This window comes from Hevea brasiliensis, chromosome 4 (genome assembly GCF_030052815.1).
Source record: "Hevea brasiliensis isolate MT/VB/25A 57/8 chromosome 4, ASM3005281v1, whole genome shotgun sequence".
Lineage (NCBI taxonomy): Eukaryota > Viridiplantae > Streptophyta > Magnoliopsida > Malpighiales > Euphorbiaceae > Hevea > Hevea brasiliensis.
Window position 1 is genome coordinate 98759963 of NC_079496.1, and position 19170 is coordinate 98779132.

Sequence of the window (19170 nt, forward strand, 5' to 3'; positions counted from 1 at the left end):
TCATTTTTGTACAGGTCAGTTTGCCTAATCCGGATTTGGCCAATTTTTTCACTAAGTTATGGTCACTTTCTGGGCATGATTCCTAAACGAAAAATGTGCCATTTTATGTCTAGTTTCACTCACAACTAGTCTCACACCAATTGGGTAGGTAAATTTTCAATTTTAGTCCCTGAAAGAGACCTAAGTCATGCTACCTGTAGAATGACCATAACCAATCTGAATTTAAACTTAGTTCCAACACTTCATACACACCTCAAATGGTCACACTTGACCATTCCTCAACTCAAATAAGGTTAACTACATCATTTGGCTAATTCTCAAATTTTTCTCCCCAAACCCTAGGTGCCAAGAACCCTAATTCATAAAATTTAAATCTAATGCATTCTAAACATCTATCTGTAGTTTACATACATAATTCAACCTAAGCAACCATTCAAATGCATCAAATTTAATCATTTTAAACCCTAACTAAGGCTAGCCAAAATTCATGTTTGGTCCCTCAACCATGTTTTCTTTTGATTTTAAAGTTGAAATCTAAGTTAATTTAACTCATAACATGTATTTTAAACTAAAAATGCCAATTTAATTCCTTACCTCAACTTTGGAGTTCACTCCACCTAGTTCTTCTCTCTTCCTTCTTTCTTTCTTCTTCAATCTCCTTCTTAAGTTGAGGTAACAAGCTTTTATGAAGTATTTATGGGAAATATTAAGGTTAAATGAGGGATTTCAAGCTTGAGTGCAAGCTTCCATGGTGGGTTGGTAATGTAGAGAGAGAGAGAGTTGGTCGGCCAAATGAAGAAGATGAAATGGTTTTTTTTTTTTCTTTTTTTTTTCTTTTCTTTGTTTTATACATAATTATGTTAAGTTTTACTTAGTCAAAAATAAAATTAAATGTAATTATTTTTATGATCATGCTTAGGTCACCACATGATGTCACTAAAGCAATTTCTTTTCCTTTTTTTTTCCATTCTTCTTTAATTTAATTCTTAATTTCAAATTTTTCTTTTCTCTGATTTTATTGGATAATTAGGTCAGGAGTCAGCTCTAGGGGTAAATTGATCAAATTGCCCCTCGCCGATTCGATCCGGTTTGTAAGTAATTCAATATTTCTTTTGGATCCCTAACCTAATTATTTGACCTACTTAACAATTCTTTTTTGTGATTTTCTCTTTTCCACTGTGTTCAAAATAGTCTTAACGACCGCGGTGTCACATTCTACGGTTCGAAATTTGAGTTTAGACTAACCTTGCAGTCCTTCCCGAGAAAGTCACCCATCACTTTGACTCCCGACTCTTTTAACTTCTTGTGTTCTATTTTTCTTATTTATACTTAACTATTTGACAATTACTAATTATTTGTTTTCAGGGCTTATCTAGTTGTCTTTGATGTGGTTCTAATCCCCTTGATTATCTAGGCCGACACCGATCACCAGAACAGTGAAATATACCAGGCTATGTAAATAGGGGTGTTACATAGATCATGGAGATAATCCACTTACCTATGAAGAAGTTATATCAGATATAGACTCTTTAAAATGGATTAATCCTATGAAATCCGAAATTGATTCCATGTATAAGAATCAAGTTTAGAATCTTGTTGACCCACCAGAAGATATTGTACCTATAGTGAACAAATGGGTTTTCAAGAAGAAAATTGGTTCTGATGGAAAGGTAGAGACCTATAAGGTAAGGCTAGTAGCGAAAGGGTTTTGCCAAAGGCAAGGAATTGACTATGAGAAGACTTTCTCACCTGTTACCATGCTTAAATCAATTAGAATTATATTAGTAGTAGCTGCATACTATGATTATGAGATTTGGTAGATGGATGTCAAAACAGCTTTTCTCAATGGATACATTGAAGAAAACATTTTCTTGGAACAACGTAGGGGTTTTGAATGCCAAGATGGTTTCAAAATGCGCAAGATAAAGCGATCCATTTATGGGTTAAAACAAGCTTCGAGGAGTTGGAACATCCGTTTTGATGAAGCCATTAAGTCATTTGGTTTTATCAAAAATGAGGATGAGCCATGTGCATATAAGAAGGTTAGTGACAGTGCTATCACTTTCCTTGTCTTGTATATGGATAACATTCTGTTGATGGGTAATGACACAAGTATGTTGACAACTGTAAAGGTATGGTTGTCATATACATTCTCCATGAAAGACTTAGGGGAGATAACCTATATTCTTGGGATTTGCATCTATAGAGATAGAGGGAAAGAATAATTGGTTTATCCCAAAATCTATACTTGGAAAAGGTGTTAAAGAGGTTTAACATGCTTAATTCCAAGAAAGGATTGTTACCAGTGAGACATGGTATCCACCTTTCTAAAAAGATGTCTCCAAGGACACCTGAAGAAAGAGATAAAATGGCCAGGATACCATATGCTTTGACTATTGGAAATTTGATGTATGCACTATTATGTACTAGGCCGGATATCACATATGCTGTTAGTTTGACTAGCAGATATCAATCCAATCCAGGTTTGGAACACTGGATAGCTGTCAACAATATCCTTAAGTACTTGAGAAGAACTAAGGATTTATTCTTGATTTATGGAGGTGGAGACTTGCAATTGGATGGTTATACTGATTCTGATTTCCAATCAGATATCGATGATAGAAAGTCTACCTCTGGGTATGTGTTCATTTGTAATAAAGGTGCAGTCAGTTGGAAGAGTTTCAAACAGAGTATGGCTGTAGATTCCACTACCGAGGCTGAGTATATTGCTGCATCAGATGCTGCAAAAGAAGATGTTTGGATATAAGAAACCCCGGTCTCACTAAAAATCTAAACACATAGAAAGGCGCTACCACATTATTAGATAAATAGTTGGGCAAGGCCATGTAGCCATATAGAAAATAGCATTAGCTGAAAATCCAGTTAATCCATTCATTAAGCCTTTATCACAAGCACAGTTAGACCGACATCTTGAGAAGATGGTTCTAAGATATTGTAATGAATGGCTCTAGTGCTAGTGGGAGATTGTTAGTAGTATGCCCTAGAGCATATCATTTAGTATGTATCTTGTACATATTTTTATTAATAAAAGGCATTTTCACTTTTCCGTTTACATAATATATTTATGTGTAATATAAAAGATCCATTGATATTTTTTTAGAAATTTTATTCTTAAGTTGTTAAAAATATGAGTGACAGTATCTCTAGCACAAAGTATCATAAATAGGTTCACAATCAAGTATACTTCACAATAAGGACATGACTTATCCAGAAAGATTGTAATCATATTTGTTCCTAAGTTATTTATATGAGATGTAAATAAGATGAAATGGTGAGTCTCATGCCATATAACAAACATGATAGGCACTTATACATGATAAGTAGGCTGAACCAGTGACACTTATGACAAGCACATGGAGTTTACTCTTGTCAATGCATTGTCATAAATCATATCAGTGCATATAATCTTTAAACCTGAGATAGTACAGTTATCTTGTATATAGGTGGTTTGAGTTTGATACTCCTTTCATACTTATACTGTGTATGGGTATATGGGCATGTGTAAGCTCCTACTAGTTATATATGGAGGTAGGTGTTTATCAAGATGGAATCTGTTCCTATAAGTAAATAGGGATAAATTCCTATGTTCATTTAATTATTCTTGATGTTTCAAGTTCCTAGCCAGGACAAATAGATTTAATCAGAAAAGAATTTCTGATGAGAAAATCTTTTTAATTAAGAACTGGAATTAAAAGTGAACATAATATTCATAGCAAATGGGGTTCGACATAAACCATGACTCCAGCTCGAATTGGGATTTTGTAACAGAGAGATTCTAGTTCATAGTAACATATGATTATAGGTTCATTTAAGGTAAATCTTATTACCGATTGGGTGGCTATGGCATGCTATGCTAGGTGTTAACAATAGTCTATGAGTTGCATAAAATGATTTAGAGAAATCATTTATGGTAAGAAAGAGTTTTGATGATATTAAGAGTTGATATCATGTCTCATTACCAATTAGTAATGAGCCTAGTAAGTCACACACATGCACAAGTAATCACCAAATTAAATATGATTTAATTAATTAATTAAAGAGTTTAATTGATTAATTAAATAGGTTTGGTTTGCAATTAGATTGCAAAGTCCCTAGCATAGCTTGAAACCAAATCTAGGTTATTGGATGTATGGTATAAGTTAAATTTATATTTAATGTGTTTAACTATAAATTTAATTAATGAGAGATTAATTAATAAAGATTAATTAATTAATTTATATTTGATATAAATTGATTAGAAGAAGAGAAATAATTATTTTGGGTTAAGAACTCAAAATTAAGACACAGGGATATTTTGGTCATTTCACAGGGTGACATATGGCACCATGAGATGGTGACACATGGCACTACACATAAGCTTGCCATATGTCTTTTAATCATGTAAGATGATCAAAGTCAAGATTAAATATAGGTTTGACACTTGGCACAATATGATTGGGTCAATTAAACCTAGAGCTAATCAAAAGGTGACATGTGGCAAGGGTTTTAAGTGGTGACCTAGCTATATAAGTGTAAGGATGAAAGAACAAAAATATAAGCTGCCACTTACTCCTTGGTGCCGCCACCTAAAGAACACTCTTCATCTCTTCTTCTTCATCTCTCATCAATTCAAAGAGATTAGCAAACAATCTCTTGAATTAAAAATACTAGAAATCATTTCTAGTGTCCTGTTTACATCTGTAATCTCTCAAAAGGAAAAACTTGATTTTCTAATTCATAGAAAAAGCTTTAGAAGCTATTCAAGGGCTGCCATAGGTGATCTTGGTGTGGACAAGCTAGAGGGACAACATCTGGTGTCCTAAAGACGCATCCCAAAGGTGCCAAACACATTGCAGTGCATCAAAAGGTTAGTGCACTTGTTCTTGGTCTAATCTAAGGTTCTAATAATTAATCTAATTAATTCTAAAATCTTAAATGGCAAATGTAGATCCAAAAATATATTAAAAGAGTTTTAATATGCTGTTTATCATTGAAATCAAATAGATAAAAATAAAATCTTGCATGATGCATGTGACCCTAGATGAAAAATTTTGAATTTCAATTATCTAAACTTGTGTTTTTCATACTTCCGATCCTTCATACAGGCCACCAGCACCCCTTGGATTTCAGAACAGAGGACAAACTTTACACAACCACCACCACCTCCTCAACCTCTACAGCCTAAACTGAAGTTAACTATGGAATCCATGATTGAGGGCTTCCAAGCAGCCTAACAACAGCAGAATGAAATGATCAAGTAGCTAGCTTCCAAAATAGGCCAACTTGCTACCCATAATAAGATGCTTGAAAATCAAATTGCTAAGCAGGTAGGTTCTTCAAGCAAGACTACTGGTAAACTGCCTAGTCAACTAGAGATGAATCCAAAGGAGCATTGTAAGGCAATTATATTGAGGAGTGAAAGAGTTTTAGAAACGTCAAAGGAAGAATCAATTGAGAAAACCCTTGATAAATTTGAAAACCAAACAAAGGAGATAGAGGAAGAAGCCAAAAAAGACCAGGAAGAGAAAGCAAAGAAGAAAAAGAAACTACTAGAGCCACATCAGCCTCCTCTACCTTTTCCTCAGAGATTCCAGAAAGCCAAATTGGATAAGCAATTTGGAAAGTTTCTAGAAGTTTTGTAGAAACTCTATATTAACATTCCTTTCACAAAAGCACTCTCTCAGATGCCATCCTATGCCTAGTTCCTTAAGGAAATTTTATCAAAGAAAATAAAGCTAGAAGATTATGAGACTGTCGCTCTTTAAGAGGAATGCAATGCCATATTGCAAAATAAGTTGCCATCCTCAAGGATTCAAGAATCTTCTCCATACCTTGTCTCATTGGCAATATAAATATAGACAAGGCCCTCTGTGATCTCAGAGTGAATGTAAGTCTAATGCCCTTATCAGTATGTCAAAAGCTGGAGGTAGGAGAGCTTAAACCTACAATAATTTGTTTGCAACTGGTTGATCAATCTATCAAATACCCTATGGGCATTCTAGAAAACATCCCAATCAAAGTGAAAAAATTCTTCATCCCAGTTGATTTTGTTGTCTTCAAAATGGAGGAGGATGTCCAAATTCCTATCATCCTGGGAAGACCTTTCTTGGCAACCACCGGAGCTATCATAGATGTTAAAAATGGGTGGTTAACACTCAAGGTAGGAGATGAAGAGGTGGAATTCAACCTGTTCAACACGATGAAGCATAAACTTGAACCTAATGAATGCTTTAAGGTTGATATAATTGACAAGCAAGTTGAAGAGGAATTTCATAAAGCACATCCTAAAGATCCTCTTAAAGCATGCATTATGTAGAGCCACACAGCAGATAATGAGAACACAAAAATTATAACTTGTGCATAATCTTTAGCAACTAATCCACCTATACCCTTAGCTCAAGCTTTCAAGGTGGAAGAGCTAAAGGAGGAGCAACCCAAAAGCAAACCAAAGAACAACACTAAATAGGTAGAACTTAAACTTCTTCCCTTCTCACTAAGGTATGTATTCTTGGACTCAAACTCTAAATATCCTATTATTATCAATGCTGGCCTATCTGAAATAGAAGAGGAAAAATTGTTAAAGGTGCTTAAGACCCATAGCAAAGTTATAGGGTATAAAATAGAAGACCTGAAAGGGATTAATCCTTCAATTTGTATGCATAGGATACCTATGGAAGAAAACAGCAAACCCACTATTGAACACCAAAGAAGGCTTAACCCAGACATGAAAAAAGTAGTTAAGAAAGAAATTCTAAAACTATTAGATGCGGGTATTATATACCCAATTTTTTATAGTAAATGGGTTAGTCCAGTACATGTAGTACCTAAGAAAGGTGGGATAACTGTCATTCAAAATGTAAACAACAAACTGATCCCTATTAGGGTAGTCACTGGTTGGCACATGTGCATAGATTATAGGAAATTGAATAGTGCCACCAGAAAAAACCATTTTCCTCTCTCCTTCATAGACCAAATGCTAGAAAAGCTAGTAAAACATTCCTGCTTTTGTTATCTAGATGGGTATTCAGGATTTTTCCAAATTCTTATTGACCCAGAAGACCAGGAAAAGACCATATTCACATGCCCTTATGGAACCTTTGCATGTAGAAGAATGTTTTTTGGTTTTTGTAATGCCCCTGCTACTTTTCAAAGATGCATGATGGCCATTTTTTCCAATTATATTGAAAATATCATGGAAGTTTTTATGGATGATTTTTCTATCTATGGACTACTTTTGATGATTGCCTAGCTAACTAATCCAAAGTGTTACAAAGATGTGAAGAATCAAACCTGGTTCCGAATTGGGAAAAAAGTCACTTCATGGTAAGGGAGAGCATAGTTCTTGGCTACCTGATATCAGAAAGAGAGATTGAAGTTGACAAGGCGAAAGTTGAGATCATCGAAAAAATGCCACCACCAGCATCAGTCAAAGGAGTGCAAAGCTTTTTGGGACATGCAGGCTTTTACAGAAGATTCATCAAAGATTTTTCCAAAATAGCTAAGCCATTGACTAATTTATTAAGTCAAGATGCTTCCTTTGACTTTAAAGAAAATTGCCTTGCTTCTTTCAATAAGATAAAAGAGGCCTTAATCTCAGCACCTATTATGCAGCCACCTGATTGGGAGCTACCATTCGAAATCATATGCGATGCAAGTGACTATGCTATTGGAGTGGTACTTGAACAAAGGAATGATAAGAAGCTCCATGCCATTTACTATGCCAGCAGAACACTTGATGATGAGCAAATCAACTACGCTACCATAGAAAAGGAATTCCTAGCAGTAGTGTTTTCAATTGACAAATTCAGATCCTATCTTCTTGGATCAAAAGTCATTGTATACACAAACCATGCTGCTATCAGGTACCTTTTGAACAAGAAGGAAGCCAAGCCAAGGTTGATTCGATGGATCTTACTCCTATAAGAATTTGACCTTAAAAACAAGGACAAGAGGGGAACCAAGAATGTGGTAGCTGATCACCTTTCAAGGCTAGGACAAGAGGACTTAGAAGAAGCTGAAGAGCTGCCAATAGATCACTCATTCCCAAATGAATACCTATTAGCCTTATCCCAAGCCTTATGGTATGCTAATTTTGTGAATTTTCTTGTATGCAGGGTTTTGTCTCCCAACATGTCTCACCAGCAAAGGAAGAAATTCCTACATGATGTGCGATACTACATATGGGAAGAACTTCTGCTATACAAGAGATGTAATGATGGGCTGATAAGACGATGTATACTGGAGGAAGATATAGAGACCATTCTTCAGCATTGCCATTCATTACCATACAGAGGACATTTTGGCACCACAAAAACAACAGCCAAGATTTTGCAAGCGGGATTCTATTGGCCTACTTTATTCAAGGATGTGAGATTCTTCATGCTAACTTGTGATCAATGCCAAAGAACAGGTAATATCTCAAGAAGGAATGAAATGCCACTGCATGGTATACTTGAAGTAGAGCCATTTGATGTGTGGGGGATAGACGTCATGGGTCCATTCCCATCTTCCTTTGGAAACAAGTATATTATGGTTGGTGTTGATTATGTGTCAAAATGGGTAGAAGCAATAGCCACACCAACCAATGACGCCAGAGTGGTCACAAAATTCCTTAAGAAGAACATCTTCACGAGATTTGTTAAGGAAGGATTGGTCTGTGAAGTTAGATGATGTACTGTGGGCATACCGCACTGCATATAAAACTCTAATTGGAATAATACCCTTTCGATTGGTTTATGGGAAATCATGCCACCTCTCTGTCAAACTTGAACACAAAGATTACTGGGCAATTCAGACCCTGAATTTTGACCTCAAAGCTATTGGTGAAAAAAGACTCCTACAACTCAATGAGTTGGATGAAATCAAGCAAGATGGGTATGAGAATGCCATGATCTTCAAGGATAAGACCAAAAGATGGCATGACAGACACATAGCAACAAAAGAAATAAAAAGAAGGAGATTTTGTTCGGCTCTTCAACTAAAGGTTAAAACTTTTTCCAGGGAAGCTAAAGTCAAGATGGTCTGAGCCCTTTAAGGTTATGCAAGTCTTCCCGCATGAAGCTGTAGAGATTTGGAGCGAAACCTCAGGTGCATTCAAAGTGAATAGGCAAAGGTTGAAGCCATACTTTCAGTGAGAACCCATAAAGAAGGGAGCCAATGGCGCCTTCGATAACCCTCCAGACAGACTGTGAACAACGAAAGAAAAGTCAAGCTAACGATTATGAACAAGCGCTCCTTGGGAGGCAACCCAAAATTTCTAAACTTCCTTTATTTTCATTCTTATTTTATTTTTGTTTTATGTTTTTTCATGTTTTGTTTTGTAAGGTACCCCAAATCATAATTCTACAAAAGCAAGGAACCAAAGGCAAGGAAGGAAAGAAGAAGTCAATGAAGGAACGGAAGCGTGAAAACACAAGTTTATACCATTGAAATTCAAAAATTTTCACCTAGGGTCACATGCATCATGCAAGATTTATTTTTATCTATTTGATTTCAATGATAAACAACATATTAAAACACTTTTAATATGTTTTTGGATCTGTATTTTTCATTTAAGATTTTAAAATTAATCAGATTAATTTTAGAACCCTAGATTAAATCAAGAACGATTACACTAACCTCTTGATGTACTGTAGCGTGTTTGCGCCTTTGAGATTCGTCTTCAGGACACTAGATGTTGTCCCTCTAGCTTGTCCACACCAAGAACACCTATAGCAGCCCTTGAATAGCTTCTAAAGCTTTTTCTATTAATTAGAAAATCAAGTTCTGCCTTTTAAGAGATTAAAGATGTAAACAGAACACTAGAAACAATTTCTAGTGTTCTTAATTCAAGAGATTGATGGTTAATCTCTTTAAATTGATAAGAGATGAAGAAGAAGAGATAAAAACCCTCAAAGTGGCGTGACAAAGGAGAGGAGAGGCTGCTGGTTGTTTTTTCTTTTCATAACCACACTTAAATAGCTAGGTTAACACATTAAACCCTTGCCACATGTCACCCTTTGATTAGCTCTAGGTTTAAGTGACCCAATCACATTGTGCCAAGTGTCAAACTAATATTTAATCTTGATTTTAATCATCTTACATGATTAAAAAATATTTGGCAAGCTTATGTGTAATCCCATGTGTCTTAATTTTGAGTTCTTAACTCAAAATAATTATTTTCTTCTTCTAATTAATTTATATCAAATATAAATTAATTAATTAATCTCTATTAATTAATTTCTCATTAATTAAATTCATATTTAAACACTTTAAATATAAATTTAACTTATACTATACATCCAATAATCTAGATTTGGTTTCAAGTCATGCTAGGGACTTTGCAATTTAATTGCAAACCAAACATATTTAATTAATCAATTAAACTCTTTAATTAATTAATTAAATCATATTTAATTAGGTGATAACTTGTGTATGTGTGTGACTTACTAGGCTCATCACTAATTGGCAATGAGACATGATATCAACTCTTAATATCATCAGAACTCTTTCTTACCATAAATGATTTCTCTAAATCATTTTATGCACCTCATAGACCATGGTTAACACCTAGCATAGCATGCCATGGCCACCCAATTAGTAATAAGGTTTACCTTAAATGAACCTATAATCATATGTTACCATGCACTAGAATCTCTCTGTTACAAAATCCCAACTCAAGCTAGAGTCATGGTTTATGTCAAACTCCATTTGCTATGAATATTATGTTCTCTTTTAATTCCAGTTCTTGATTAAAAAGATTTTCTCATCAGAAACTCTTTTCTGAATAAATCTATCTGTCTCCGGCCAGAACTTGAAACATCAAGAACAATTAAATGAACATAGGATTTTATCTCTATTTACTTAGAGGAACAGATTCCATCTTGATCAACACCTACCTCCATATATAACTAGTAGGAGCCAACAGATGCCCATATACCCATACACAGTACAAGTATGAAAGCAGTATCAAACTCAAACTACCTATATACAAGATAACTGTGTTATCTCAGGTCTAAAGATTAAATGCACTGATATGATTTATGACAAAACATTGACAAGAGTAAACTCCATGTGCTTGTCATAAGTGTCACTGGTTCGGCCTACTTATCATTTATAAGTGCCTATCATGTTTGTTATATGGCATGAGACTCACCATTCCATCTTATTTATATCTCATATAAATAACTTGGGAACAAACATGAATACAATCTTTCTGGATAAGTCATGTCCTTATTATGAAGTATCCTTGATTGTGAACCTATTTATGATACTTTGTGCTAGAAATATTGTGACTCATATTCTTAACAACTTAAGAATAATATTTCTAACAAAATATCAATGGACCTTTTCTATTACACATAAATATATTATATAAATAGAAAAGTAGAAATGACTTTTATTAATAAAAATATGTACAAGATACATACTAAATGATATGCTCTAGGGCATACTACTAACAATCTCCCACTAGCACTAGAGCCATTCATTACAATATCTTAGACCTATCTTCTCAAGATGTCGGTCTAACTGAGTCTGTGACATAGGCTTAGTGAATGGATCAGCTGGATTTTCAGCTGATGCTATTTTCTGCATGGCTACATCGCCTTGCCCAACTATATCTCTGATAATGTGGTAGTGCCTTTCTATGTGTTTGGATTTTGGGTGAGACCTTAGTTCCTTAGCCTGTATGACTGCTCCATTATTGTCACAGTGTAATGGTACTGCTGACTCAATGAAAGGAACTACTATAAGTTCTGTCACGAACTTCTTTATCCAAACAGCTTCCTTTGCAAAGATTCGATGCAAAGAATATACTCACTTCAGTAGTGGAATCTGCAATCGTGCTCGCTTGGAACTCTTCCAACCGATCGCATCTCCATTACAAATGAACACATATCCAGAGGTAGACTTTCTATCATCGATATCCGATTGGAAATCGTAATCGTGATAACCATCCAATTGCAAGTCTCCACCTCCATAAATCAAGAATAAATCCTTAGTTCTTCTCAAGTACTTAAGGATATTCTTGACAGCTATCCAGTGTTCCAAACCTGGATTGGATTGATACCTGCTAGTCAAACTAACAGCATATGCGATATCCGGCCTAGTGCACAACATTGCATACATTAAACTTCCAATAGCCGAAGCATATGGAATCCTGGCCATCTTATCTGTCACACCCTACCCCTCTGTAAGATGTAACATGATCCCGTAGTATACCTAATGAATTACCAACTCCGTCTACTGATAACCCATTAAATACACTACAAGGGATTTTAAAAACTTTTCTTACTTCTTTTACAGTGGTGAGCACTATTTACAAGTGTTAAAAACTTTGGTGAGTCAAGTGAAACAACTAACTCATTTGGTTTATTTGGAATTTCAGAAAATTTTGGTGGTGCCATCGTATTTTGGATAAAACTGCTCTTGTAAAACTCAGAAAAGCACTTCAATCTGTATTTGCAAATCTCAACTCCAATATAATTCTCAACACAACATTTTTCTCAACTCAAATCCGCAGTGATTTTTCAAAGACTGAGATAAAGGAAATATAATACAAAACTATTCAAGTAAATGAAATCTCAAATTCACATTTACAATAATTTACATTTAATTACATACCAAAATATTTTACAAGAGTTTTTATACAACTGCTCAAATGATTTACATACATATTATTACATGCATACATCAAAACCTATGTACATGGGTATACCTATGATATACCTGGAGCTTATCTGAAAGTGTCCTCAAAGCAACTTAATCACTGCTCTATGCTCTTCTTACCTGCGACAGCATGCAAAGCTATCGCTGAGTGGTGAACTCAGTGGTGCACAACTATAATTTAAAACATAATACAATATACATTGACAAATTTTACAGTAAATAATTTGAGAATCTGAATACTGATCAAATTTCACAACTCAAAATATTCATTGCCAATAATGTAAATCATTTGTATAAATGACTTGGAGCACAAAATTCAATTTATCAAATCATGACTATTCATTTAAGTAATTCCAACAAAATCAATTACACACAAACCATAATTGAAATCACCATTCCTTACCATTCAAAAGCCATTCTGTATCTCAAAATCATTTTGTATCTCAAAAATCATACTGTATCTCAAAAGTCATTATGCATCTCAAAAACCATGTTGTATCTCAAAAATCAATCTTTATCTCACTAACTATGCAAGACTAATCCGAAAGGGCCATATTCGATGTGATTCTAACTCCCTATGGTCGGGGAGGTCGAATCAGATTCTAACTCCCTATGGTCGGGGAGGTCGAATCATCGCAGTACGCATCATCACAATAATGAATCTTCCGCAAGGGCCATAACGATAACATAAACTTAGATCTAACCTCAAATCAGAGGAAAATCTAAGCCTGTGCACGTACCATGGTAATCAAAACACAACTCACTCCATTGTCTTCTCAACAAATGAGAGAGACGGGTAATAACCTAGTCAAGCATCTATAGTGAGATATAAAACAATATCACAATCCTTTTAGCGAGCATAAATCACAATATAATTCGATTCAAAGTCAATTCCAATATCCAATAATTTTTATGCTCATCACAATTCAAATAATAAAGTTTTCATTTTTTTCATGAATATTACCATCACAATTCAAAACATATTCTATCACAATTTTCCAAAACATAATTTTCTTAATCCATAACAATGCTTAATACTTATGGAAATACCATTTCACAAAGCCAAATTCATACATACAATAACAATTTTCAATAATCATGGAATTAAATCCAATGCTTGTTAAACATAATTCATAAGAAAAATATATCATTTAATCATATGAAATATTCAAAACAAAATCGGTTAAAAACTAGTTGTGCACAAACCTCTGATGATCCTCTCGGCCCGACTCGTGTTTCCTTCCTTTTCCCGAGTCTTTGGTAATCGAGAAATACAATTTGAAGTGTTTCAAGACTAAATTAAACCGTCTCTATCGATGGTGTTTGGTAAATAATGCAATCGAACTCAATTATTCACTTAATCACCTAATATACCGACCGCTATGCGTTTTAGGTAAATTAGGTTTTAGTGTCGTTAATATGTCACATTTGATAGGGTTTTAGGTTTGGTATGTTTTACCAAAGTCATTTCCTTGCTTAGTGCATTTTAATGCAAATTGCTGGATTCCGGGACACTGGTTTGACCTAGCCGGACGGCCTAGTTCCCTCGGTTTTTGGGTTTCGGTCAAAACTACAAACTTGTAGATCTAGGTCTTATGGACCGCGGTGCAAAATTTTAGGTCAATCCGAGTTAAGTAGACCAAGTTATGGTCATTATACTACTGCTGGTCAAATGGCACCAATTTAGGTCAATTTTAGGTCAATTTGGTCAACTCTGGTTCGGCCAGTTTTTGGACCCGAATTTGTGCAAGTTGTTTGACTTGCTTATGGTCATTTATGGGCTTTGGTGTCTTCATAAGACTTGTAGGTATGGGTCTTAACTATTCTTGGTCAAAATTTCAGGTCAATTGGACCTGGTTTGAGTGAGTTATGGCCTAAACACTCACTGCTGCCCAATTGGTCATTTTTCAGGTCCTAATTGCACCTAATCCGAATTGGTCATTTTTTTAGGTCACCTTGCAAGCAGAATTTTAGCATGGTTTCTCAATGAAAGTTGGCACATTTTGTGCCTAGTTTCACCTCAAATTGGTCTCATACCAATTGAGGTTACACATTCAAGGTTATAGGCTAAAATATACACTGCCCTCAATATGCATTTCACACCCCAACTTCAAACACACACTTACCTTTGCCATTTGTTTAATTACCTACCAAACTGTTTTGGCACATTACCAAAAGCATTTTCTACATTACATTAGCATTATTTTGGGCAGATTCCAATCACCCTCAACACACCAAATATCATTCACAATTACAATTTCTAAGTACCATTACAAACACACCAAAACATTACAAACTTTACATACACCTTACAATGTTAATTTACATACATATCATCAATCCTTCTAGGTCAATATTCTGCCCACACTTCCTTCAATATATACCATTACTCAAGTGTCCACAAGCTACCACAAACCATTCTTCAACATCACATTGCCGTCCCATATACCAATTCCCATCAAAGTGCATAATTCACCATATAAACATGAAATAATTCACTAAGTTACTAAATCACCATGATTAACATTATTTCTCATCAATTATATGCACAAATACCTCATTAAAAACGTGACTCATGGCTGTCCAAAATGAAAACAACAATAACCCTTCAAACTCAAAATTTTCCTTCACCAAACTAACACCCATAACATGAACATAAACTTTAACAAAGAATTTCTCAAAAATGCAAACTTACCTTTAATTGTAACTTGCTAAACCTTCACCAAACTTCTCAAAATTGGTATCAATATCTTCCTTGTGGTGTGTAGACCATTTTTCATGAAGCTATCAAAGTGATTGGAGTTGAAAATGGGGAGTGCATGGAGCTTTGAAGAAAAACGTTAATGGTGGCTTTCTCCTTTCTTTAAATTCGGCAACTTTGAATCCAAATGGGGAAGATGAAGTTTCAGCTGGTTAGTGGACTTACATCAGCCATATTTATGTTTAAATAAATCCCTAGTGGTCCACTAACTAAGTTTAAATCATTTTATAAGTTAAACTTTCACTTAATCCCACATTAACCCATGATTTTAGTTATTTACTTTAGGTACCACCCAATTAATTTTTCATTTCATTTTCTAAGTGTAATATTATTTATTTTTAATGGACATTTAGGTCAAAAGACTCTTCGGGATGTCAAATGACCATAATGCCCCTGTTCGGGTTACGTTCCCGATTTTTCGGTAACACCGTATTTTGCCTGTTTTTCGATTTCTCACTTTTCTTTGTACCAATTATTTAATTTTTCTTTGATCTTTCTAATGATATTTATTCTTCAATAAGGTTCTATTTATGTCCTAAAAATGTTTTCTAGGGTTCCCATCAGCCAAATACCAACGGTCCCACGCCGTGACTTTCCTAAGGCTCACCCATCGCTAGGTGTCCCGGCTCGCTTAACTTGATCACATTTCTTTGCTATTATTTTTCCTTGTTTTTCTTGTATTTTCTTTTCTTGTATTTCATTATTTTATGTCTCCTCACTCATATTGAGGTACGGTTCTAGGCATCCTAGCCGTCTGCATAACATCGTCACCTGAGCACAGAACGCACTCACCAACTTTGGGGTGTTACAATTCTCCCTTAAATAAATTTCGCCTCGAAATTTTACTCGCATTAGTCTCTCGAACAGCTGTGGTGCTGTCTCCTCATATCCTCTTCACGTTCCCAAGTTGCTTCTCGGCCCGAATGATGGTTCCACAAAGACTTTAACCAGGGGTATCTGCTTGTTCCTCACCGCTTCACCTCATAAGCCAGTAATTTTTATGGGTTCTTCCTCATATGAGAGGTCCGGATTTACTTCAATCTCTTCAACCGATAGTACATGAGATGGGTCTGATCTGCACTCTCCTTAACATGGACACATGGAAGACATTGTGTATCCTTGCTAACTCGAGGTAATGCCAACCGATATGCCAAAGGACCCACTCTTTCCAAAACCTCATATGATCCGATGAAACGAGGACTCGCTTCTTTTTGCCAAATCTTACATTCCTCTTCCAAGGAAAAACTTTGAGGAATACTTTATCACCCACTGCATATCCAATATCTCTTCTCTTCAGATCAACATAAGACTTCTGACGGTCTGACGCAGCCTTGAGTCTATCTCTGATCAATTTGATCTTTTCCTATGTCTCACGAACAATCCTAGCCCAATCATCTTCCTATCACCTACTTCATCCCAACATAAAGGAGTTCTGCACTTCCTGCCATACAATGCTTCATATGGAGGCATCCCAATGCTTGATTGGTAGTTGTTGTTATAAGCAAACTCAATCAAAGGCAAGTGTGTATCCCAACTACCTTCAAATTCAATCACACAAGCCCGTAGCATATCCTCCAATATTTGAATAACCCTTTGAGGTTGGCCATCTGTCTGTGGATGGAATGCTGTGCTGAAGTTCAATCTAGTTCCTAGGGCTCTCTGAAGACTACCCCAGAATCTAGAAGTGAACAAAGGATCTCTATAAGATATAATCGATACTGGCACTCCATGCAATTTTACAATTTCATATATGTACAATCTGGCCAATCTCTCCAACTGTAGTCCATTTAGAATGGCAAAAAGTGAGTAGACTTGGTTAGTCTATCAACTATAACCCGTACTGCATCATGACTATTCTGTGTCTTCAGAAGTCTCATCACAAAATCCATAGTTATTCGCTCTCATGTTGTTTCATAGGGTGTCATTTGTATGCTAGCTCGATACTTATTATTGTATACAAATTACGTTAGTGGAAGGTATTCATCCCATTTTCCCTCGGATTCAAGGACAGAAGTTCTCAGTATATTCTCGAGGGTTTATTACATTTTACAGGTTATTATTATCATTTCATTTCATTATTTATAGAAACTCAATGACTTTCAAAATTTACCTGAATCACTTGTTTCGACTGTCCATCCGTCTGAGGATGATAAGTCGTACTGATATCTCTAAGCTTATAGCAATTACTGTGGTACAGGTAATTCACATTAATGTAACCGAGTCACTGACTCTAGCTACCTTACAAGTGTAGTCGTTTGATAGGCTAGTTCTGAAGTTTTAAATTTATGACTAAAATTTCCACATTTATTTCCAGTAATAGTACTCTATTCGGGTGCAACTGTATCAATTTATAGATTACTTACAATTATTCTTAATTTATCAGATCACGAGGAAGCACGTAGCTCTACACAATAATCCCAGATCTGCATCGTAATCTGTAGCTTACAATACAAACATCGAGAACATTATATAGTCACTACGTTATAACCTCATGAACTAGGTTTTCTAACATCTTATCTTTCTCGAATCCCCTAATATCCCAAACCGATTCTGATTACAATTTCCTTTGACAATTACTAACAGTAACATCTTTTCCCTCATCTAGAGCAATTCTATTATTGTAACTTACTTTTCGGTCCTCATGCCTTACATTAAGTAGGCTTGCCAATTAGCTTTATAATTTATGGTATGTTAGAAAATACTTTTAGCTAACAATTCTTCCAAAATTAATGTCAACCATACTTGTTATTGTAGTTATTATCCTAAAGGACTAGTCACTAATACATCAAAATTTATTCCCCTGTAAAGGAATAACAACAGAACATATAGTTCTGACACTAACACACAACTAAGTAGTGCTGGGATCAATAACATCTAATTGTTTCTTTAAAAAAAATTAAGAACTTACCAGCAGCTAAATCTGAAGTTTCTGCTCTTTCTCCTTGGCGCATAGTGGACACTCGGACTGGTGCGCTACTATATTCGGGTTGATTCACTGTGTTATAGTGGTGAGGAGTACCAACTCTATTTCTATCTTGACTCTGACTGACGGTCTGTGAAATCCGGAGAGCAGATCGAGGTGGTTTAGTACAATCTTTAGCAAAGTGTCCAAGTTTTCCACAATTGTAGCAGGCTCCAGACGCCTTATAGCATATCCCACCATGATATCTTCTACAAGTTTCACATTGGCGGGAAGGGTAGGAACTTCTAGTTGTTCGACGACTGGACCTTGATGGTCTCTCGCCTTATCGATCCACCTCTATCATATCCCCGAGCTCTGGCTCCTCAAATTCTTTTCTCTTTCTCAAATTATCGCCGAGCTCACCCATAGGTTTCTCCTCTTTCCATTTCACACCGCCCTTGTGGGGTTGGGTCCAGCATTTGCTTGGGCTTGGGCTGTGACATTATCAGCGATTTGTTGTAATAAAGTGGCCATTTGTCGGGCCATTTGTGCAGTAATTTGTACTGTAAAAGGTACGCTTGGGCCTTCGACACTTTGTGGAGTGGGCCTCAACTTGTACTTCGCCATCACTGCATCGTTTCTATTATCTCATTCTTCTCTTCCATTTTTCTCACAGAATTTTCTATTCCTGTACAACCAACACAAGGAGATTCCTCTCCATTAGTTCACATTTATGATGTAAATGTACTATATGTATCAAACATTTGAGCGATTGTAGTTACTGACAAAAAGATTTCAAATTCACAATTCAAATTCACTTTAAAACCATTGCTCGATACCACTAAAACATGTCACACCC

General features: G+C 35.5%; 1 protein-coding gene across 1 annotated transcript; it reads left to right on the forward strand.

Annotated features, from left to right (window-relative positions):
* The first annotated feature begins 8584 nt into the window (after window positions 1–8584).
* LOC131179472 (uncharacterized) lies at window positions 8585–9025 on the forward strand. The gene has a single exon (XM_058146325.1). It carries the CDS (start codon window positions 8585–8587, stop codon window positions 9023–9025), a length of 441 nt encoding a protein of 146 aa, XP_058002308.1.
* Window positions 9026–19170: the final 10145 nt, after the last annotated feature.

What these genes read in the sequence shown, in the direction of transcription:
- LOC131179472 (XM_058146325.1), top strand. Translation starts at nt 8,585, where the DNA reads ATGACGCCAGAGTGGTCACAAAATTCCTTAAGAAGAACATCTTCACGA.